The 25,023-nt window shown below is 42.0% G+C and overlaps 1 protein-coding gene across 1 annotated transcript in view; it reads left to right on the top strand.

Moving 5' to 3' along the window:
* Positions 1–17,294, top strand: part of ADGRG4 (adhesion G protein-coupled receptor G4) — a 96,061-nt gene extending 78,767 nt beyond the window's left edge. The window contains exons 19-24 of the mRNA XM_043974646.1: positions 2,411–2,679; positions 5,797–5,875; positions 9,073–9,353; positions 13,383–13,484; positions 14,263–14,436; positions 17,159–17,294. Of these exons, the coding sequence (XP_043830581.1) occupies positions 2,411–2,679; positions 5,797–5,875; positions 9,073–9,353; positions 13,383–13,484; positions 14,263–14,436; positions 17,159–17,256 (1,003 nt within the window). The 3' untranslated portion in view covers positions 17,257–17,294. The remainder of the gene's footprint in view (positions 1–2,410; positions 2,680–5,796; positions 5,876–9,072; positions 9,354–13,382; positions 13,485–14,262; positions 14,437–17,158) is intronic.
* Positions 17,295–25,023: the final 7,729 nt, after the last annotated feature.

Here is a 25,023-nt window from a genome sequence, read left to right on the forward strand (position 1 = left end):
AGAAAGAATCACAGAAGAGAAAAATTTGATTATATAAAGTTGAAAACTTTTTACAGACAAAATCAATGTAGTTAAAATTAGAAGGAAATAATTAACAAGGAAAATCTTTGCAGCAAACTTCTCTGATAAGGGTCAGATATGTAAATGTGTGGGGGACTGATTCAAATATATATATTTCCCAATAGATAAACAGTCAAAAAATAGAGAGAAACAGTTCTCAAAAGAAGAAAATTCAGGATATCAACCACCATATGAAAAATGTTTCAAATCACTAACACTAGAAGAAATGCAAATTAAAAACAAATCTGAGGTTTCATCTTATAACCATCAGATTGGTGAAGATGAAGTAAATGGAAAAGGACAAATATTGGAAAGGCTTCAGGAAAACAGGCACATTAATACACTGTTGGTGGATTGATCCAACAATTCTGTTTATTTATTTATTTGTTGCAGGGCAACGAGGGTTAAGTGACTTGCCCAAGGTCATACAGCTAGTAAATGTCAAGTGTCTGAGGCCAGATTTGAACTCAGGTCCTCCTGAATCCAGGGCCCCTGCTTTATCCACTGTCCCATCTAGCTGCCCCAATCCAAACATTCTGGAAAGCAATTTAGAGCTATATGCCCCAAAGTAATTAAACTGTGTATATGCCCTTTGGCCTCACAATATGTACAAAAATATTTGTAGTAGCTCTTTTAATAGCAAAAACCCCTGGAAACTCTGTGTGTGTGTGTGTGTGTGTGTGTGTGTGTGTGTGCGCGCGCGCGTGCGTGCACACGCACATCAGTTGAGAAATGACTGATCAAATTATGGCATATGAATGCAATGGACCATAAGAAATGACAAATGGATCAGATTCAGAGAACACTAGGAAGATTTGTATGAACTAATGCAAAGTGCAGGAAAATAATGTATTACAAAATTGTGAGAGAAAAAAAGCAACCATAGAAGACTTAAGAACTCTGGCCAATGCAATGAACAACCACCCATGATTCCATTTACAAAATGCTTAATAAATGTTTTTCCATTTCAATCTATCTTGTAAAATCCTAGTCATAGTTCACATTTGTAGCATGTTTTACCACTTACAAAGTTCCTTCTCCTAATGATACACCTGTGAGGTGGGAGAAACAAGTATGATTGATCACATTTTTGCAGAGAACCAAGTTGAGGCACAAAGGGGGAAGGTGGCTTGTCCAGAGATCACACAACTGTTGAGTCCTGGAGGCAGAACCCTAATCCCAAATCAACTCACTCTAAGTTCCATGATCTTTTGATTATATTAAGTTGCCTTCCATGTGTGTATATGTGCATATATCATGCATATATGAATATATATATGTATATCAACTAGGTGGTACTACAGTGGAGAGAGTTCTGGGCCCAGTGTCAGGAAGACTCATCTTCCTGAGTTCAAATCTAACCTCAGACACTTACTAGCTCTGTGGGCAAGTCACTTCACCCTGATTCCCTCAGTTTCCTCATCTGTAAAATGAGCTGGAGGAAGCCAGGAAAACCCCAAATGGGGTCACGAAGAGTCAGATGCAATAGAAATGACTGAATGACAAGAATGTGTGTATACATTATATTCGTATAGATTTGTGTGTGTGTGTGTGTGTGTATCCTACAGGCATAATGTAGAACAGAGACAACATGGTGAGGTGGATAGAATCAGGAAGGCCTGGGATCAAATCTTACCTCTGTGGGACTGCTTGTTCAGCCTCTATGTGTTCTTGGCAATTGTCAAAGATTGTAAATTATAGACCAGTTGTAGCTCTGCATTACTGGAAGAAATTCCTACACCCAAAGTTTCCCCATACAGATGAAATCACAAGTTTGCATTAAAAAAAGGATGACTGCCTGATGAAAACCATTTAAAAATGTACAGGGATGAATACTTTGTAATTCTGATGATCAGTCTTGGCCTCATAGAATAGATACGGAAATGTAGCTTCCTTTTTTCCTCGGAGAAATGAGGAGCTATGAGTGTAGAATTCTGATAGAACACAGTCAGATGCAAACAATGTGTCTCCTGGTTTTCTTAACTGATCTCTTTTGTCTTTGTTATAGATTAAGGGCTTTTGATCTTGGGTACATGAATTTGTTTAAAAATGTTTTGATAACTGAATTCAATATAATTGGTTTCTTTTGTAATCCTACAAATTTTATGCATTTAAAAACCGAATTCCGAGAAAGGATCCAAAGACTTCACCAGATTGCCCAAGAGGTCCAGGATAGCCAAAAGGCTAAGAACCTGTGTTTTAGAGTAAGGCTCACTGATTTAGGGGAGCAGTATGGCTGGAAATAACTGATATTAAAACAAACAAAAAACTATCCATGCCACTTAAAAAGCAAGGCAAAACAATGTGCAGAGCCTCCACCTAAATTCTACTCGTGTTTTTTTCCTTTCAGAAAACTTCGTCAAGATTATCCAGCCAAAATCCTGATCAATTTGTGTATCTCCTTGCTGATGCTGAACCTGTCGTTTCTGGCCAATTCCTGGTTCGCAGCCTTTGAAAACTCTAGCCTCTGTATCTCCATGGCTGTGCTGCTTCATTACTTTCTGATCTCATCCTTTACTTGGATGGGCCTGGAAGCTGTCCACATGTACTTTGCTCTAGTCAGAGTCTTCAACATCTATGTGAAAAATTACTTACTTAAATTTTGCGTGGTCGGCTGGGGTAGGTAACGATGCCACAGGGCCACTCCTCCATTTTGTTGTCCCTCCATTCAAGTTCCTTAATAAGCCCCATTTCTAGTGGGCTTCAGTGTTTACAAAGGATCGCACGGGAGACAGAAGAGGGAGATGGAAAGCTGTGTTCAGGGAACAGGGAGCTAGCCAGGTTGGACCTGGAGTCAGGAAGACCTGAGTTCAAATCTGACCTCAGACACTTACTAGCTGTGTGACCCTAGGCAAGTCACTTCGCCCTGTTTGCCTAAGTTTCCTCATCTATAAAATGAGCTGGAGAAGGAAATGACAAAACCAGTCCAGTGTCTTTGCCAAGAAAACCCCTAATGGGGTCACCGAGAGGCAGACAGGACTGAAACGAGTGACCAACAACAACAACAATAACAACAACAAAGGAGATACTTTGTCAAATAGTTAAGTCATAGGAAGGAGTCTGAAGGTCAGGTTAAGTGACTTACCCAAGGAAGCATTGCTAGTAAACCGTAGCATAGCTAAAGAGCATTGGAACTACCACAGGAATTCAGGTCTCCTGACTCTAAATCCGATGTGCTTTCCACAATGCTTCTCCTATAGAAGTAATGTGTAATTAGCCTGCAAAGATAGGTTAGAGGCAGATAATGAAGAGTACTCCAGAGGATATTTTATCTAAAGGTAAGAAGGAGCAAAGGTAACCTCATAAGCAGGGGACTGACAAGGTCAGACACGGCCTTTGAAGATTATTATCCTCATCTGACAGATTTTTCCTTACTCCAAGTACAGTGCTCTTTCCACTAAATTGGACTGCTTTCTATAGGTCCAGTGCTCTATCCACTAGCTGCCTCCAAAGTATCTCGTACCATTCTCCAAAGATGCAGAGATAAGGATTAGACACCATTACAATTAACTGGATTTAGAACTGGTCGGATGGATGGATTCAAAGGGTAGGAGATTTAAAGCTAGAAGGGACATTAGAACATCATTTAGTTTGGATTTTGGCAAACTACAGACCATGGGTCTAGACCCCTGATCTAGACCAACTGTCTTATGTTACAAAAGAGGAAATTGAGGCTGAGAGAGGTTAAACTCTCTAGGTTTTCTTGACACTACTCTCTCCTGGTTCTCCTACCCATCAGCCCGCTCCTTCTCAGTCTCCTTTGTTGGATCTTTCCCCCAGGTCAGGCTCTATGCTGGGACTTTTTCTCTTCTCTGTTATTTCACTTGTTGATCTGATCAGCTCCCAGGGATTCCATGCTGATGATTCAGTGCTGATGATAATTCAAATCTAGTACTAGCTGTGTGACTCTGGGCAAGTCACTTAACCCCCATTGCCCCCCCAAAAAAAACCCCAACAAATGTAGTTATCCAGCCTTACCCTCTTTGCTGATCTTCAGTTTCACATCTCCAACTGCCTTTCAGACATCTGGAACTCAACATGTCTCAAACAGAACTTAGCATCTTTCTCTCAAACCTTCCCCTCTTCCTAACTTCCCTATTACTCTTTTTTATTTTTTGCATTGGGCAATGAAGGTGAAGTGACTTGCTCAGGGTCACACAGCTAGTAAGTGTCAAGTGTCTAAGGCAAGATTTGAACTCAGGTCCTCCTGAATCCAGGGCTGGTGCTTTATCCACTGTGGCACCTAGCTGCCCTGCTTCCCTATCACTCTTTTTTTGGTGGGGCAACGGGAGTTAAGTGATTTGTCCAGGGTCACACAGCTAGTAAGTGTCAAGTGTCTGAGGCCGGATTTGAACTCGTGTCCTCCTGAGTCCAGGGCCAGTGCTTTATCCATTGTGCCACCTAGCTGTCCCTTTCCTATTACTCTTTTTTTTTTTTTTTTAGTAAGGCAATTGGGTTAAGTGACTTGCCCAGGGTCACACAGCTATAAGTGTTAAGTGTCTTAGGCCGGATTTGAACTCAGGTACTCCTGACTCCAGAGCCGGTGCTCTATCCACTGCGCCACCTAGCTGCCCCCGGTTCCCTATTACTCTTGAGGGGAACACCATCCTCCCAGTTACCCAGGCTTGCAACCTGGGTGTCATCCTCATATCTTAAACCACAACTTCCCATATTCAATCTGTTTCCAAGGCCTGTCAATTTTCCTTTCATAACGTCTCTTGTGTATACCCCCTTCTCTCCTTTGACACTGCCACCACCCCTGGGCATAATATTCTCACTGGCATCTTAGCCTAGCTTTGTAAAAACGTGCTTTGGTGTAGTAGAATAAATACTGGGTTTGAAATCAGGAAAGTTGTATTCTAGTCCCATCTCTGCCCTTTACAACCTGTGTGTCACCTTTCCCTCTCCAGGTCTCAGTTTTCTTTTCTATAAAATGAAACCATCGAACTAGATGCTATCCAGTCTGATTTAAAATCTGATATCCCAAGATTATATGTTAGAAACATATGCTTCAAAGTTCTCAGGACAAGAAAAGAAGTCTCAGAAGACTTTTGATTTTATCTGCTCTATGATTTCATTGAAATTCCTCATGTAGAAACTATGGTAGTTTCTGAGGTAGGTCAACAAATCATCTGCAACTTAGAGATGAAATGATTTGTCCATGGTCACACAGCCAGTTCGAGGTAAGACTTGAACCCAGGTTCAGTCCTTTTGCCCACTAGGCCATGCTATCTCTCAGTGCCAGGATTATCATACCCATTTTGTAGCTAAGGAGACTGAGGCTGAAAGAGCACCCAAGTGATCACTTGGTGAGTTGATTAGTCCCTTTTTTTTCCAAGGTGGCCTGGCAAGCCTCTGGAGGCACAAGGGCCTGCCTGGAAGCCATGTGCCAACAGAGAAAATTAGGGAGCCCTACTTTAGAGGAAGAAATGCTTGATGAAAATGCGCATCCCACTGTACCCACTGCCAAGTTGCTTTTTGGCACGGCTGCTGTTTGTAATAAGCCGTGGGTGCTCTGTTTGAGCCATTGGCCCACTGTTTCTGTTAGCAGATTGGAAAACTCCTCCTCGAGATGTTTAGCTTTGGCGAATCTACAAACAATGGTGTTCTGATGCCCGTCCATCTGTGATTCATTTTAACATGGTGAGAGCTTTCTTAAGGTATTCTCTCTATATATATTCCTCAAGCCTAATATGATCTTTTTGTTCCTCCCTCCCTACCCCACTTCCCCACTAGGATTGCCAGCAGTAATTATAGGGATCATCCTCATCATGAAGAGGGATTTTTATGGCATTCTGAAGGAATCTACCTCATTGTAAGTATAAGCACCCTGAGTGAGCGAATGAATGAATGAATGAATGAATGAAAATTGGGTGGGATGGCAGGAAAGGCACAGGAAGCATGTACTGGAACTTTCTATTGGATACAGTAAGTGGCCAATCTGGCCTCCCACATTTCAGTAGTTCAAGGTGGACCGATTTCATTGATTATGTAAGTGCTCCTCCCTCCACAGGTACCCTACCTCTGCCACCCTGCTTCATTCCTCATCCCCCATCGCCATGCCTTCCTACCTCATTCTAGTGGTCTGACCGGGGCTAAGGATACATGAGTCCAACCCCATTTTAAGTGCTTTGTCCAGTTCTGGAAACCACATTTTAGGTCGATGTTAACTGACTAGTGACTGGGATGGTGAAGAGGCCTTGAAGTCATGCTATACAAAGATTGGTTGAAGGAACTGTCCCCAGATGCGCAGCCTGAAGAATAGGAGTCTCAGGGGGCATAGGATAGCTGTCTTTGAGCAGCAGAAGTAAAGATTTAGTGGGGAAAATGCTGGACCTAAAGCCAAGAAGACATGGGTTTGAATCTCACCCATGATACATAAAAGGAGTATGACTCAAAAAAAAAAAAAGGAGTATGACTCTGGGGCAAGTCACTAACCTTCTCTGAACTTCTGTTTCCTCATCTGAAAAAGATGGCCTCTGAGGCCCCTCCAGCTTTATGTGTGTAGTGTTTTTATCCTATATATGTAAAGTATTATATAAATGTTAGTTATTAATGCCAGTTATTATTATATATTTGAAGTGCCATCTTGTGAGAGAAGGCTTAGCCTCATTTTACTTGGCCCCAGAGGGAAGAATGGGGAACAATAGGTAGACATTTTCAGAGAGGCAAATTTTAGCTTGATGGAAAGGAAAAAGTTTCCAACAGCTAGATCTAGCTAAAGTGGAAAGGGTTGCCTCGGGAGGAAGTAGATTAGCCCACACTAGATGGAAGCAAATGCTGGATGACAACTCATCATGTCTATTATAGCCTGGCCTCCCTTCTAAAGCTTAGACTCTTTTGGATTAACCTAGTTCAAGAAAGTCAATGAGGTGGTCACACAGAGGAAAGACTTGAACTCAGATCATCAGACTCTGTCTGGTACCATCCTGAGGGCAAGCCTCTTCATACACAGCTGGACCAGACATATCGCATAAGCTCCCACTTTTTCACCCTCTAGAGTTTGGGCTCTGCCACTGAGAACTCAGGATTCAAATAGCATCATAAGACGATGTCATCAGAAAAATCCCATGTTATATATAGTCTTATTCTCTCTTTTTGACCTATGTAGGGGATTTCCAATGAGAAAACTCCTTCTGCCATTGGAGATCTGTACCTACTCTGAAACTTCACCTTAGTTATCTGGGGCACTGAGGAAATTGAGGCCCATGGATTTGTCTAAGGTCTAAGCTAGAGGACGCAGGTCAAACCCTGACCTTCCTGAAGCTGATTCTCCCCCACCATGATATGCTAATAGTCTAATCCCTACCAGATCAGGAATCTCTTCTAAAGGCCTTTGCTTGCAGAATCCTCACCTCTGAAATAGCCCATCCCACTCTGGAACACCATCTTCCCAGTTGTTAGAGAGGTTTTCTCATGTCAAACTTCTATTTTCCTCTTTGCAACCTCCAGTTCTACTGTTGCTAATTCTGTGGTCTGTTTCATCCTTCTCTTCTAGAGGATAACACCCTCATGAAACACTTGAGGCAGCTAGGGAAGCAGTGGATAGAGCGTCAGGCCCAGAGTCAAGAAACCTTGAGTTCAAATCCAACCTCAGAAATGTACTAGCCATGTGACCCTGTTTGCCTCAGTTTCCTCATCTGTAAAATGGGGGTGATAATAATATCACCTACCTCCAAGGGCTGTTGTGATGATCAAATGAGACAATTTGTAAAGTGCTTACTTATATATAGCACAGTGCTTGGCATGCAGTAACTGATTAGCTATTATTCTTATTACTTGAAGACATAGCACGTTCCTAAGTTTCTCATTCTGACTCAATTTCCCCACCTGTAAAATGGGAATCATTACTGTGAGATTGTGAGGGAATCACTCCAAAAAAAACCTTAAAGTGAGATACAAATGTTGCTTTGTGAGTTTGCAGAGTAGGAAAGGGGGACCCGCAGGCTACAAGAGTGTTGACTCTATTATATTAAATTGGTCTTGTACCCATGTCCCAGAACAGAGAGATGATTAATGAATGCCTCTGGTAGGTAATTGGAGATGTTACACATGCACCATTGCACACTTCTTAATAGAAAAACACCGTCCACCATCCCCTTGGGGCCTAGTGTTTCCCTTTGTCCCTGTCACGGCTATAGTGGGAGGCTTGAAATTCACATAACAGGACATGTTCCTCCTCAATTCTCTTTCCCATTGTGTTTTCATTACTGTTGACAGTCTCACTGTACCCAAGAAAATGGAGTGGGATCCAACTTGTTTGGTTGGGCCCTAGGGGAAGAAATGGGAGCAATGATTGGTAGAAATTGTAAGGAAACAAATTTAGACCTGATTTCTAAGGGTCATTTTTCTTAGCACTGAGGCCTGTCCCAGAGTGGAATGGATGGGCTTGGGAGATAGTTGGTCCCCACTCCCCCACCGTCAATAGTCAAGAAGTTGAATGACCACTTTTCAGTTATGTTTAGATAGCCCCTGAAAGCCCTTCCAACTCAGAGCATGAACTTTCAAGGAAGAAGCTGGCTATGTATTATTCACATGGGTACTTGCTGCCACTTATATCCTAGTAGAAGAAGCAGTGGATGAGGAGTTTTCAGATCTGGGTTCCAATTCCAGCTTGTCAACCTGAATAACCCCTAGGTCAGGACCCCAGAAGACAAGCAACTTAACCCTCTTTGGGCCTTGGTTTCATCCCCTATAACAATAGAGGGGTTTGGAATCCAAAAGTCCTACATTCAATCGTATCCTATAATAAGTGTGAGGTAATTAATAAATGTCATCTTCATGCCCTGGGAGTCTGGAGACCCGAGTTCTAGTACCACCTCTTTGGGTGCCTTTGGGCAAGTGATTCCCTCTCTCTGGACCTCATTTTTCTCTGTAAAATTGGAGAGGAGGTGGTATTCAGGACCTAATGGTTTTTAAAATTCTCTTGAGTTCTTACAGTGCATATATGGTTCCATTTTTCTCTACTTAACATATTTTCCCCCTTTCTCTACCTTTCCCCTCCCCCAACAGCTGCTGGATTCAAGATGATCTTGCCTTTTACATCTCTATCGTGGCTTATTTTTGCCTCATATTTCTCATCAATGTATCCATGTTCATCCTTGTGCTGTTCCAAATCAATTCCCTTCAATGCCAGAAACAGAGAGTGTGGAAAAAGCTGATACTGCATGACCTCAAGAGTACTGCAAGCCTCACCTTCCTGCTTGGACTCACCTGGGGCCTGGCCTTTTTTGCCTGGGGACCCATGCGGATCCCCTTTTTGTATCTTTTTGCCCTTTTGAACACAACACAAGGTAATAATATGAATTGACCTACGTAAAAGCGTTTTGCAAACCTGAAAGCACTCTATAAACACTGGCTATTATTATTATAAATGGCCAGCAGTGGCCTGAAGCTTACTCCCATTGCCTTTAAGAACAGTCAGTCACTTGTCTATTATGTCTCAAAGTCCATCAGCTAATTGGCTGCAAGGCGATGAATCCTTTTGGCCATTATGATCTGTGATTTCCCCTCTGTCACTCAGAAAAGGTCTTGAGCATCCCTGTGGCTGCAAGATTCATTACCCCATGCAGCCAGTCTGCTGAGAGATCTATGGGCTGGTCCTTGGGCGCATACTCACAGCCTGTCCAGGCTCATTAACTGAGGCCTACTAGAGTGTACATGTTCTCCAAGGCTCCTAGCCTTGGAGAACATGACATGATGAAGCATCAGAGAAGGACATTAGTAGAGGTCTGATGTTCTCAAAGGCAAGGGAGCTGCCAACGCTGGATGCCAAGTGTCTTAGTATCTATCGATCGGGTTGGCCTGACAACTCGGCATCTGTTAGATGTTGGAGATTTGAACCACCTAATTATTCAAGGGAATGGGGAGAAGCCTGAAAAGCAATCGGAGTCCAAGTCACAGTATAGATTTTCTAGCATTTCTTGAAATTCATTTTATTAGCTTGCCGTCACTTTAATCTGACGCATGGTTGAAGATGGTAGGGCAGTGGGAATGACAGTAGATTTTTAGCAATTGCCCTTTTTTATTCCACTGAGAGCTTGAGAAGGAGGCAAAAGACTTGGAGCCAGTCTTGGCTGCCATGAGCTACTTGAAATCTTTTGATATAATCACTGCCCTTCCGTGTGCCTGTGTATGCTGGGGGTAGAGGTGGGGACGTGGTGGAGACGGGGAGAAGGAAACAGCAATGGTTTTAGTCATTCTAGGGCTAAGGAACATTCCAGCTCTAAACATTCCCATTCTGTGAAGGGGATGAGCTAGATGATTCTAAGTATAACTTGACACACCTCTGCCCCTCCGTCCCTGAGCCTCAGTTTCCCCATCTGTAATAGGGGTGGTGATGGGGTTGGGGAAACAACAATGAAAATCATTCTAGGGCAAGTGAGAGTTCCAGATCAAACATTCTCATTCTGTGAAGGCAATGAACTCAGATGATTCTAAGTGTAACATTGACACCCACTTCCCCTTCCCTTCCTGGGTCTCAGTTTCTTCATATAGAAGGGTAGGAAAAGAGCAAGGGTATGTAGAGAGTCCTTCTCTTAGAGCTGCTATGGTTTCTAGTTCTAACATTCTGACTCTTTGTGAAGATCGATTTTAGTCTAGCCAGCCTTGACAACCACCCAGACTGCCCCCCCCCTGATCTGGCATCTCAGTTTCTCTACTTGTCAGTGGGGTAGAAATTGATTGGGGAAAGAGCATGGGTGTAGTCGTTCTAAAGCTAGTTGGATTTTCAACTCTTGACTTTTTGATTCTTAGAGGAGATTGAATTGTATTTACTAAGTCTAACCTTGCCAAGCACTGCCCTTCCTCCCTAGGTCTCAGTTTCCCTACATGTAAGGGGTGTTGGGGGGAAAACAATAACATTAGAATCATTCTAGGGCAAGTGAGATTCCAGCTCTAACATTCTTATTGTGTGAAGGGTGGATGGATGAACTCTATGATTCTAAATGGAGCCTATAAATGACCAGTTCCCCTCTCTGGTTCTCAGCTTCCTCACTGATGGAGGTAGGTGGTGACTGGGAAATAACAATGCTCATTCAGGCAAAGAGAAATCCCAGCCCTAACGTTCTTTTTTCTTTTTTTGGGTGGGGCAATGAGGGTTAAGTGACTTGCCCAGGGTCACACAGCTAGTAAGTGTCAAGTGTCTGAGTCTGGATTTGAACTCAGGTCCTTCTGAATCCAGGGCCAGTTGTCTATCCACTGCACCACCTAGCTGCCCCCCAGCTCTAACATTCTGATTCCATGAAAACTTTGGTTGAGCTTTATGATCTAAAACTGTGGCCAACTACTACCCCCACTCCAAGCCCACTCTTCTTCTGCTCTTCCTTTTTTTTCTGAGAAGGCAGAACAGCAGTGCCTCTCAGTCCAGACATGCCAGGCCTAGATAGATTTTGAACTCGGGCCTCTGTGTTTGGGTCACTGATTTTAAAGGAAAAGTGTCATGGAGAGAGAAAGAAGGGGAAGCTGATAAAATTACTTGAGAGAGAAAAAAAATTACTCAAGAGAACAATATTAGGACTTAAGGAAAAAGGAACCAGATCTAAAAGAACTTAATGTTTAGCAAATATCCTTTCCCTACTACTCAACTAAATGAAACCTCTTCATTACACAGCCCATTAAACAGTCAAGAGTGAGGTAGGGCAAAAGAGACAGGACAGATGTTTTAGGAATTCTTGTGGAGAAGGTTGGGAAGGTATTTGTTAAATCCTCAGAGATGGAAAGTCGTAGAGGTAATTAATCAAAATCCACTTAGATAGAAAGCATCCTGCAATAACTTCCTTACTTTATGGATAAGGAAACTGAGGCTCAGACAAGGGACCCCATCAACCATGTTAGTAAGGTGTCTTCTCGGGGCAGCTCGGTGGTACCGGCCCTGGATTCAGGAGGACCCGAGTTCAAAGCTGACCTCAGACACTTAACACTTACTGGCTATGTGACCCTGGGCAAGTCACTTAACCCTATTGCCTCTCAAAAAGAAAAAAAAAGAAAAAAAAGAAAAGTAAGGTGTCTTCTCAGACTCTTTAGAAACTCAAGTGCTTCCATTAAAAAAAAAAAGCCATTACACTCAAAACAACAAAGACAAATAGTAAATAGTTACAGGCATCACAATTTATGGGGTTTTTTTTAGCATCTTTTACACCATTATCTAAATTGATCTTCACAGTCATTCTTCTGAGGTAAGCAGGCAGGATATAGTTAGGAGGAGAAAACAGGCCCAGAGAAAAGTGACCATTGGCAGAAGCTGGGCCAACACTAGGTCTTCTGTCCAAAAATAGTGGGAACAAACAAAATAGAGAGACACAGATACAGATAAAGGAGATAGGCAGAAAGAGAGAGAGAAAGAGTCAAAGAGAAAGGCCGAGCAGGGAGGAAACGAGACAGACAGAGACAAAGATAGAGAGAGGAGGGAATAAAAGAGAGAGAGAAAAAGAAATTGAGTTGGAGCATGTTACAAGGGGCCTCAGGGGCTAAATCCAAAGGTGGCGAAGGTCACTTGGTAATAAGTTCTCCTGTGTTCATATTGGTCATATTTTTTCTCTTTTGCTCAATTTCTGTGCCTAGAAAATGAGGGTTGTACTAGATGCCCTGCCATTGAGGTGGGGATCCTGTTGAGGAAAGGATGATTCCAAGGGGTATGGAGTTGGGGGAGAGTTGGTCTTGGGGAGCTAGAGTTAGTGATAACACTCAGCTTTGTCAGAGTTTAAGTTTTAAAAACTTTTAAAGACTGCTTTCCATCTTGGGGAGGAGGGAGGGAAGGGAGAGGGGGAGGAGAAAAGAAAAATTTGGAACTAAAAATCCAGTGTAAACAAATGTTGAAAACTATCCTTATATGTAATATGTAACTGAAAAATAATAAAATAAAAAAATTTTTTAAAGAAGTAATTGGTCACGTATCATAAATTTACAGATTCTAAAAGAGATCACCATTACCTTTCCCTTAGAAATCATTTAGATTGCCCCCCTCTTCATTTTATAGATGTACAGAAACCTGGGGTCCAACAAGGGGAAGTGGAATACCCAATGAGTTGTCCAGTATTATAGTAACCTACTTATGATAGATAGGCCTGTACTGTACCAGGCTGTGTGGGCAATGAAAAAAGGTGAAGGAAACAAGGGGACTTGTGGGCAAATCCCTGACACATAGAATCCCCACCAACAAGCAGAGCCTGATACAGTCTGTCCTCAAGCCTCAGCATCTGTAAACCTGCCTCTCTAATGGCATGAGACAACCCAGAAGGACAAGACTGTACTACTAGCACATTGAGGAGATGGAGCTGGTGAACCCACTAATGCTTCCCTTTGTTTTTCTTTGCCTGCTATAGGATTCTTTATCTTTGTGTTCCACTGTCTATTGAAGGAGAACGTGAGGAAGCAGTGGCAAGAACACTTGTGTTGTGGAAGGTTTCGACTGAATAACTACTCTGGTAAGACACCTGGGGCTTAATAATGGCAAAGTTTATTTTTTCAACTTAACATTTAACTTCCTTCAGAGCCTCTATTGACATAAATTTGGGCTCCTTGTCTTCTTTCCACATACGCCCTTGGCGTTGGAACTTGGACTTCTCCTGGGACGAAGAGCAACGCAAGTGGAAGAATGTTTTTATGGCCCACTTGGCTGCAACAAGACGTTTCTTTTGAGGAGACTTAGAATATATGGGAGACAGTGGTTGGGCTTCCATCTCGGACAAGCTCTCAGGATGGCTCTCGGTCTGTTTTGATTGATCTGGGCCTTCTATCACTTCTGTAAATTCTAAAGGGTGCACGCCAAAGTGACTCACTAGAATACCTGAAAACTGCCCTTCCTGGTTGGGTGGGCTATAGATGAGAATCGGGTCATCCAGACCCACAATCTGGATTGCAATGACACTGTCATTCTTTAATTGTATGGTTGCTTCAAAATCAGATATTGTAGAAAATGATGCCATTTGGGGCCCAGCCAATGTATGTATTTTCTCCCAGTCTTTCAGAGATTTGGATTGCTTTGGTTGCTTTGTTTTGGGAAGGACAGCCAAAAGTCCCTTCCTGAACATTAAGCCAACTCAGTAAAAAATGCCAGGCACCCTTGGCCAGCCATTTATATATACTTTCCCATGCCATACATCATAATCCCATCCCCTGTGTCATCACAGAAAATGACTCATTGAGGCAACTAAGCCATGAAGTCAGCATTTTAATTCAAGTATTGATTTGATATCATTTCAGATGGGAACAGCAGATCTGGGCTAAATTGTGAGCACAAGCAGGATGGGACACAAAAGAACTGTGAGAATGTATTGGTAACACAAACCCAAGAGTGCACCAAGGCATGGAATCCACCTCTGTCCACTTTCAGGGGCTTCGAACGGAGGCATGATTTGGTGATGACCTTCGAAAATGGTGAGAAGCATTCCATGCTGATGTGTGGCTAGGGGGTTGGTGGGGAGGGAAGGATGGAAGGGCTCTCTGATGTTTTCTCCTCAAAGTTAGCATTCATCGAGCAGTGGACAGCATTGAATTGGGAGTCTGAGAACCTCATTTGGAACCCCAGCCTGAGTGACCCTGGACAAGTCCCTGTTGTCTGGGCCTCAGGCTCCCCATCTGAAACTTGAGGGGGTTGGATTGGAATCATTAGGTGGTTTCTAAGGCTCATTCTAGGTCTAGATCTATGATCCTATTAGCCTCTGAGATTCCTTCTAGCAGGAAATCTGGAGATTTTATGGTGGTCCATGTGGATTTAGGCACGGATATAGTATGTAACCTTGGCATAATTACATCTAGCAAAACCAGGATGGATGAGTGAGCTCAACTGATTAACACACATGTCCTAATAAGGTCATAGCTCAACTAACACACATGTCCTAATCAGGTCATAGCTCAACTAACACACATGTCCTAATAAGGTCATAGCTCAACTGATTAACACACATGTCCTAATAAGGTCATAGCTCAACTAACACACATGTCCTAATAAGGTCATAGCTCAACTGATTAACACACATGTCCTAATAATGTCATAGCTCAACTAACACACATGTCCTAATCAGGTCATAGCTCAACTAACACACATGTCCTAATAAGGTCATAGCTCAACTGATTAACACACATGTCCTAATAAGGTCATAGCTCAACTAACACACATGTCCTAATCAGGTCATAGCTCAACTGATTAACACACATGTCCTAATAAGGTCATAGCTCAACTAACACACATGTCCTAATCAGGTCATAGCTCAACTAACACACATGTCCTAATAAGGTCATAGCTCAACTAACACACATGTCCTAATAAGGTCATAGCTCAACTGATTAACACACATGTCTTAATAAGGTCATAGCTCAATTAACACACATGTCTTAATAAGGTCATAGCTCAATTAACACATATGTCCTAATCAGGTCATAGCTCAACTAACACACATGTCCTAATAAGGTCATAGCTCAACTAACACACATGTCCTAATCAGGTCATAGCTCAACTGATTAACACACATGTCCTAATAAGGTCATAGCTCAACTAACACACATGTCCTAATCAGGTCATAGCTCAACTGATTAACACACATGTCCTAATAAGGTCATAGCTCAACTAACACACATGTCCTAATCAGGTCATAGCTCAACTAACACACATGTCCTAATAAGGTCATAGCTCAACTAACACACATGTCCTAATAAGGTCATAGCTCAACTGATTAACACACATGTCTTAATAAGGTCATAGCTCAATTAACACACATGTCTTAATAAGGTCATAGCTCAATTAACACATATGTCCTAATCAGGTCATAGCTCAACTAACACACATGTCCTAATAAGGTCATAGCTCAACTAACACACATGTCCTAATCAGGTCATAGCTCAACTGATTAACACACATGTCCTAATAAGGTCATAGCTCAACTGATTAACACACATGTCCTAATAAGGTCATAGACACAGGGTATTTTTCCTTATAAGGAAAGCTATCTGAACACTGAGGCTAAAGGGATTGTTAAAGTACCTCATAATAATATGATGTCACTTTCTGGTTTGCAAAATGGTTTCTTCCCCGCAATGAAGCAAAGTAGAAAAACGAAAAGGAGTCAAAGAACTCAAAGGTTTGAGTCTTGGCTTGGCCAATGATTTTGCTCTCCTGTTGCATCAGATGAGGAAAGCTGTTCAGAATATTTAACAGAGAGATTGGCATCGGCACCATGTGGTGATGTACCATCAGATTTTATGATGGTATTAGAAATAGTATGGAGCTGGGTCAAAAGAATGGGGTTCTAGCCAACCATTCTAGGTCTCAGTTTCCTCACCTATAAAATGAGAGTGTTTGACCAGATGATTGGGAAATTGCCCTCCTGCTCTGATGTTCTATGCTTTTTAGAATGTTTTATGGATGAATCAGCTTCCCCAGCCCAGTCATTCCCTGATATACCTTGTCTGCCCTCACAGAATCCTCCCTTATAATGAAGGAAAACAATTCAACTAAAACAAGTAACAAAGTGATAACATCTGACATTCTGTGAACCATTCTGCCCCTGGGGAAGTCCCGGGGGGACCCCTCAACAGAGTGTGTGTGCACCATCATTTGGGGGACCAAGATTAGTTGCTACAATGACTATCATAGACTTAAAGCCAAAAAAGACGTTTGAGATCACCCAGGACAAATGTTTTCCTTTACAGTGGCATAAGCATGGGTCCAAGCTCCACATTCTGACACTGTTTCAAGGCCCCTCTCTGGTCTCATTTCTGACCTTCTGTATTCTGTATTCTAAGGCCTTTTCTGTATCATACATTTTGTATTATTTCCTGGTCTAAGCTGTTAAGCTCAGTTTATTTGTGCCTCTGAACTAGTGAGGTCCCAGTCAAGGTGATGGAGCCTTATAAGAGAAAGCTGGTGGAACAAAAACTCTTTCCCCAACAACAAACAGCCTTATTCCAGGAAGGGTGGTGGGCAGATCTGTGCTGTGTGATCATAATGGGGTCCAGGTGAGATGAGACCTTGATGGTGTTAGACCAAAAAAAAAAAAAACCAACCCAAGGGGTGGGTGGGGAGGGGATAAAGGGAGTTGGGATGAGGAGGGCCAGAGCACCATTTTTATCATCCTTTTCCTTTCTTCCATTTACTCTCCAGAAGTCTGTTGTGACATTTCTTCATCACCAAAGCACTGTGGAGAACAGGACTTGGCATCAGGAAGATCTGGATTTGAATCCTGCCTCAGAATTTACTAGCTGTGTGACCCTGGGCCAGTCACTTGGGCCACTCAGAGACACCATTTCTGTTTTTGGTTTTTGTCTCTATAACGGAGGCAATAATAGTACCAACCTCCCAGGGTCATTGTAAGGATTGAAATAGATGTATGTAAAGCGCTTCATAAGCATGAGAAATGTTATTGTTGGTTTTTTCCCATTAAAGAGCATAAATATGCATACATTAACCAGTTGACTGGAAGCATCATTGATTTTCTTAGGATCATCATGTCTTTGAGCCAGAATGGACCTTAGAGTTCCTCTGGTTGGCCCAATCACATTTCGGGGTTTGGGTTTGGTGGCAAGTATTGGAAAATGGGAAACCCAGCAAGTTTGGGAGTGTTCATTTCAGTTCTTCCTATAGCTTCTCCCAACCTGGGTCAGTCACCTACCCTCCCAGTAATCGATTTCTTCCTCTGTGATCTGGGAACCATGTCACTAACCTGATGGCACTATTAAACTCACGGAAATAGGATTGCCAAGGAGAAAGGTGTTCTCTTCACACCCCACAGGCTCCATTATGCCTGAGAAAATAAGTGAGACCATCCAAAGCGAGAGGCTAAGATTCTAGGCAGCAATACTGAAGGAAGACATGTTTATTTCTACATCTTTGCAGCTTTCCAAGGTCTATGGAGGTTTGCTTATGAGAATACTCTTTCCACTAGTCCTTTTATCTGATGCAAGTTAGTGTCTCTACTGCCTGCTTATCCACAAGGCAATTAGCATATTTGTACTCGTGAGCTAAGTCTCAGCAATGTCATTGGAATAGCAGGAGTTCCGGTTTAATATATATTCAAGACTTAGTTAAGAAAGCCTGGCCTCCTCCAGTCCAGGTTTAGCCTCTGGGCTAAACCACTCTAATTTGGGACAAGTCATTTCCCTTCTGGACCTCAGTTTCTCCATTTAATAAAATGAAAAAAATTGGACTATTGGTCAATAAACTGGCATTTATTAAGTGCCTACTATGCACCAGGTGCTGTCATAAGTGTTGAGGATACAAAGACAAAAGTGAAAATGTTCCTGCTCTCAAACAACTTATATTATCGATGGCAATAGCATGTATACATGAAAGTAAATACCAAGTAATAATACTGGGGGTGAGGAGAGCACCATTGAAAGCAGAAGAATAGAAAAATATTTATGTAGAAGGTGGCCCTTAAAACGAATCCTGAAGGATGTTCTGTATTCTAAGAAACGTAATAAGAGAAAGAGGAGAGAGTATATTCCAGGCACAGGGAATAGCCGTGACAAAAATGTGAAGGCAGGCCATGGGATGGCATATACCAGGAGCACCAAGTAGGCTGTATTACCAAGTAAACCATATTGCCAAGTAAGACCGTATTGCCAAGTAGGCCACATTACCAAGTAGCCCAAACTGTCAAAAATTGCAAAGTCTATAACAACTGCACTTAAGTGCCCAAAGCAAGGGGAAATAGCAAGGGGGCCTAGAAGTCTTAATACAAGGAAGCAAATGGCCTCAGGTGGGATGAAACTCAGGGCAGGAATATGGCTTATTTGAAAGAAACAAGTGAGGCAAAGGAGAGTGGGGTAGCATTGCATATTATGAAGGTATACTCATGTGAGGGAGCTTAGACACAGAAATGAGGCCTTTATCAGAAACACTGGCTACAAAAAATTGTTTCCCAGCTTTCTGTTTTCCTTCTAATTTTGGCTGCATTGCTTCTGTTTGTACAAACCCTTTTTAATTTAATGTAATCAAAATGATCCATTTTGCATTTCATAATATTTTCTATCTCTTGTTTGGTCATAAATTCTTCTTCTCTCCATAGATCTGACAGGTAAACTATTCCTTACTCTCCTAATTTACCCTTTATTACCCTTTATGTCTAACACATGTACCAATTTTTTTGGGTTTTCTTTTTTTTCCCCTACAAATATTTTATTATTTTCCAGTTACATTTAGAGGTAATTTTCAACATTTGTTTTTATAAGATTTCTAGTTTCAAATTTTTCTCCATCCCTCCTCTCCCTCCTCCCTCTCCAAGACAGCAAATAATCTGTTATATATGTACAATCACATTTAACATATTTCTGCATTAGTCATGTTATGAGAGAAAAATCAGAGCAAAAAGGAAAAACCTCAAAAAAGAAAAACAACAACAACAAAACAATAGAAATAGTATGGTTTGCTCTGCTTCCAGATTCAACAATTCTTTTTTTCTGGATTTGGAGAGAATTTTCCATCATGAGTCCTTTGGAACTATCTCGGACCATTGTATTGCTGAGAAGAATAAAGTCTATCACAGTTGCTCAACACACAATGTTGTTAATACTGTGTACAATGTTCTCCTGGTTCTGCTCATCTCACTCATCATCAGTTCATGCAAGTCCTTCCAGGTTTCTCTGAAATCCACCTGCTCATCATTTCTTACAGCACAATAGTATTCCATTACATTCATATACCACAACTTGTTCAACAATTCCCCAATTGATGGTCATCCCCTCAATTTCTAATTCCTTGCCACCAAAAAAAGAGCAGATACAAATATTTTTGCACATGTGGGTCCTTTCCCCTTTTTTATGATCTCTTTGGGAAAAAGTCCTAATAGTGGTATTTCTGGGTCAAAGGGTATGCACACCTTTATAGCCCTTTGGGCATAGTTCCAAACTATTCTCCAGAATGGTTAGATCAGTTCATAGCTCCAGCAACAATGCATTAGTGTTCCAATTTTTCCACAACTTCTCCAACATTTATTATTTTCCTTTTTTGTCATATTAGCCAATCTGATAGGTATGAGGTGGTACCTCAGAGTTGTTTTAATTTGCATCTCCCTAATCAATAGTGATTTAGAGCATTTTTTCATATGGCAATAGATAGCTTTGATTTCTTCATCAGAAAACTGCCTGTTCATATCCTTTGACCATTTCTCAATTGGGGAATGACTTGAATTCTTATAAATTTGATTTAGTTCCCTATATATTTTAGAAATGAGGCCTTTATCAAAAGTACTGACTATAAAAATTTTTTTCCCAGTTTTATGTCTCCCTTCTAATTTTGGATGCATTACTTCTGTTTGTACAAAAATGTTTTACTTTAATGTAATCAAAATCATCCATTTTGCATTTCATACTATTCTGTATCTCTTGTTTGGTCATAAACTGTTCTCCTTTCCAAAGATCTGAAAGGTAGACTATTCCTTCCTCTCCTAATTTATCTATGGTATCACCTCTTATGTCTAAATCATGTACCCATTTTGACCTTATTTTGGTATATGATCTAAGATGTTGGTCTATGCCTAGTTTCTGCCATACTATCTTCCAGTTTTCCCAGCAGTTTTTGTCAAATAGTGAGTTCCTATCCCAGAAGATGGAGTCTTTGGGCTTATCAAACAGTAGATTTCTATAGTCATTTAATACTATGTCTCCTGTGCCTAACCTATTCTGTTGATGAGTCTAGGCATGGAGAGGCAGGAAGACACAGTAGAGAGCATTTTGGGTGAAGATCAGCAGAGGGAGAAAAAAATCAATTTTTGTTGTCAACATACTTGGACAGAAAAAGAAAATAGATGTTCAGGAAACATCACAGACTTAACACAGAGGCCCAATGTGGTAGTAATGGGAGACTTCAGTTAGCCAGACATCTGGGGGAGCTCTCTGTCTGCCAAAAACAGAATATTAAGGCCTCCAATTTCTAGTCATAGCAGAAATAAAGCATGAGATAATAGCAGAAGGTGATGAAGGGTGATGAACCCATATGAGAATTGCTTGAAGAAACTAAGAATGTTTAGCCTGGATAAGAGAAGATTCAGGCTGGGCAGTATGGCTATGTTTTTGAAGGGCTGTCACAAGGAAGGAGTAGACTCTTTCTATTTGGCCCCAGAGAGCAGAACAAGGAGCAATGGGGAGTAGGGAGGGGAATTACAGGAAGGCAAATTTAGGCTGGAAGTCAGGAAAAACTTCCTAACAGTAACAACTGTCCCAAAGTAAAATGGGCTGCTTTAAGAGGTGATGAGTTCCACCTCCTTGGGGAATCTCCAAGTAGAGGTTGGACAACCACTTGTTGGGTGTGCTATAGTGGGGGATTCCTGTTGGGGTCCCTTCCATCTATGACATTCAGTGCCTATCTCTAGTTTTGTGACCTGGGGCCCTTACCCCTTTACCTCTCTGAGCCTTGGTTTTCTCATCTGTTAAATGGGTATAACAGCCTCTATCTCATAGGGTTGTTGTGAGGCTCAAATGAGATTAGGCTTTGTAAAGGTATAACATGGGAAAATGAATGCTCACACTACTCATTTCATAGAGATGTGGGATGCAACGGGCTTTGCAAGCTATAAAATGCCCCATAAATATTAGCTATTGTTTTTATTGTGACTGTTGCCATCAATACTTCAAGGATGAATTATATTACAAGATTCTTCTTCTTGTTGTTCTTTGTCCTTTGTTCTCAAAGAGATTTAATCAAGGACTTAGAGAGTAAGGGTCATTATGGTATAAGAGGCCAGAGAAGTGGTCCTGGAGCCAAAGGCCCTTGCTTCACATTCCATGTCTGCCATTACTAATAGTGTGGCCCTGGGCAAGTCACTTAGTTACCCCAAGCTTCTGGCAACTCAAAGATTCATCTGCTAAATTATAGATAGATTGCAATTTGCATCAGTGGAGGGAGTTTCCACAGCAATGAGATCACAGATCTTGGATGTATTTGATTGTTCTCAACTTCTTAGAAGAAAAAGTAAATGCCAGGTCTAATTGTCCCTGATGGAATAGGAATCTTGGCCAGTCACACCTAATGGTGAAGTAGGTGGCTGTGTAGTGTGATATGAAAGGTACCACAAAGGTTCATGTGCCCTGAAAGGCCTCTTTCTCTCCCCACCCCCTGCCCAGACTTCAGCCTAAAATTCCCACCATCAGAATTATCATTTTGAATGAAAGTTCTGTGCCTCCAAAAGGCATCTGTTACAATGTGGGCATGGTAGGTGGGGGAACAGTAACTCATTAGCCCCATGGTACCCACGACCACCTTAGCGTGGATTAATTTCTCAGCTTAGAATCATAGGCTCATCAAACCTGAGGCTGAAGGGCTCTTGGAAGGGAGCTAATCTCACCCCACCCCCGACAAATAGATTAATCAATCCCCTTTGAACAATTTCGACAAGGGACAGCTCCAGTGCCCATGCTAGGCAGCCCATTCCATTGATGGACGAGTCTAATCGTTAGGAAGTGTTTCCTTTGATTGAACTCCAATCTACTTCCTTCTAACTTCTGCTTATACGGAATAAGAAATCTGCTCCCCTTTCCACAGGGCAGCCCTTCCAATATGGTAAGACAGTGATCATGTCCCCCTTAAGTCTCTTCTTCTGCAGGCTAAACGTCCCCAGGTCCTTATATGAAGATGTGGTTTTGAATCCCTTCATCCTCCTGGTTATTAAGCATCTTCTGTGTGCAGGGCACTAGGGAAGGAAAGTTGAAAAATGAAAGTCTCTTTCCTCAAGGAGACCTTACTTTCTATTTCCACAACTATCACTTTAATAAACTTGTTAACATTGAAATTCTTTTGGAGTTGTGCATGGATGCATACACCCTTCTCCTCATATACTTTACATTTTCATTTTCTTTTGTTTTCTTTTTTCTTTTTTGTGGGGCAATGAGGGTTAAGTGACTTACCCAGGGTCACACAGCTAGTAAGTGTCAAGTGTCTGAGGCTGGATTTGAGCTCAGGTCCTCCTGGATCCAGGTCTGGTGCTTTACCCACTGTGCCACCTAGCTGCCCCCTTACATTCTATTTCACAAGGAGACGGAGGCAGGTAAGGAATGACAAGTATACTGCTAAGTCTAATACATGGTAGGAAGCAATGAAGGGCAAAGGAGAGATACTGACAAGTGCTCTAGGAATATTTGAGGAGCGAGAACACTTTCAAGTGGAAAGGATCTGGAGAGGGCAGAGTGGGGATGGGAGGAAATGGCACCTGGACTACTCTACTGGACACACATCAGTTTGTCAGTCAACAAGTATTTATTAGGCACTATCTGTGCTAGGCACTGTGCTAAGTGGTAGGGATACAAAAATGGCAAAAACATGGCCCCTGCCCTTGAGGAGTTCACATTCTAGTGGGAGAGACAACATTCAAGATAGGTACAGTGTAGATGAGAGGTAATCTCAAAGGGAAGGCAGTATCACTGGGGCAAGAGGCTGGGAACAGCCTCTTGCAGAAGGTGGGATCTGAGCTGAGTCTTGAACGAAGCCAGAGAAGCCAGAAGGCAGAGTCAGAGCAGAATCACCATGGTTTTTTTTTCAGACTGATCCACTGTGGCCAGCAGGTCTGGTAACTTAGTGAGGAGGTGATGGTAAGCACCAAGATGCTAATAACACAAATGAAGATTCTGGGCACTTGCTCCTTTCCCCAGCTTCTTATTGTGGGGAATCTATTGATATAAAGAGTAAAGGAGCATGCAGGAAATATGGATGATAACACAGATCACCTTGCCTGTGAAACCTTACCCAGTGAACCACTCAGAAGGTTAATGGAAATTCCCAGATAGCGACCCATTGATGACTTAGTAGATGACAAGATATTAGATCTCAGAGGCTGTCTAGTCCAACTTCCTCATTTTAAAGTTGAAGAAACTGAGGCCCACAGAGGTTAAGTGACTGGCCTGAGGTCACATAGCGGGCAAGTAGCCAAGTCCGAGGCAGTTGTTTGAGGAACATAGAAGTTAGGTGACCATCTCAGGGTCACAGAGTCACAAAAAGGAGGATCTGAACACAGATCTTTCTGGTTCCAAGGTCAGTGATCCATATCATGCTATGCTGCTTTAGAAACCCTCATGGACACTGTCACGATTGATCATGGGATGATAGGGTTGTAGATTTAGAACCGGAAACTACATTAAAGGCAATTGGGTCCAACCCTTTCATCTTATAGATGGGGAAACTGAGGCCCAGAGGGGTCATGTTATTTGCCCAAGGTTATCCAAGTAGTGAGTGACAGAGCCAGTGTTCAAACCCAGCTCTTCTGATGCCAAATCCCATGCTCTTTCCAGTGTACCACTGTCCATTGTTTCCAACATCATATTTCTTTTTTAGTAGAAAACCCACTGGATTTGGAATCAGACCATTCCTAGCTTTGACATTAATCAAAGTTAAAATGTTTAACTGGCAGCTAGGAATGGTCTGATTCCAAGTCCAGAAAGAAGCACAGGGACAAGACTTGTCTGTCAGGAACAAGCGTGTGTGGCCTGCAAAGCTGTTAACCTTCTCCCCTACACTTCAGCTGTGAAAATGCCTTTTATTTCCTCTCTTTTCTGTGATTGCTCTCCCCTAGCTGGAATGACTGACTATACAACGTGACACAGTACCAGGAATGAAAACAGTATTTTAAAGAACATTTGAGCATTTTGCTTGTGATCCCTCATGCTCATTAGCAAAGCACATTTCTTCCCCCAAATGACAAGAAAATTCAAAGAGCAGAGTTGGGAACATCATGAGAAACACAGCATGGTGTATACTGGAAAGGGCATAAGGCTTGGAGGCAGGAAAACTGGAACCTCAGGCCAACTAGCTATGTGACCTTAGGCAAGTCACTTCACTCATTTCTTTATCTGTAAAATGGGACTACTCACATACTACCTCCCCCTTGGGCTGGTTGTAAGGAAGGGATAGGTAAGTTTGAAAGCCCTACAGAAATGAGAGCTGGTACTCTTTTTTTGATTTAATCAACATTCTTATTTATAGTTTTGGGAGGAGGTAAACAATCAGATATTGGTTATACATGTGCAATTATGTAAAACATT

The sequence above is a fragment of the Dromiciops gliroides genome, chromosome X, assembly GCF_019393635.1.
Source record: "Dromiciops gliroides isolate mDroGli1 chromosome X, mDroGli1.pri, whole genome shotgun sequence".
In the NCBI taxonomy this organism is placed as follows: domain Eukaryota; kingdom Metazoa; phylum Chordata; class Mammalia; order Microbiotheria; family Microbiotheriidae; genus Dromiciops; species Dromiciops gliroides.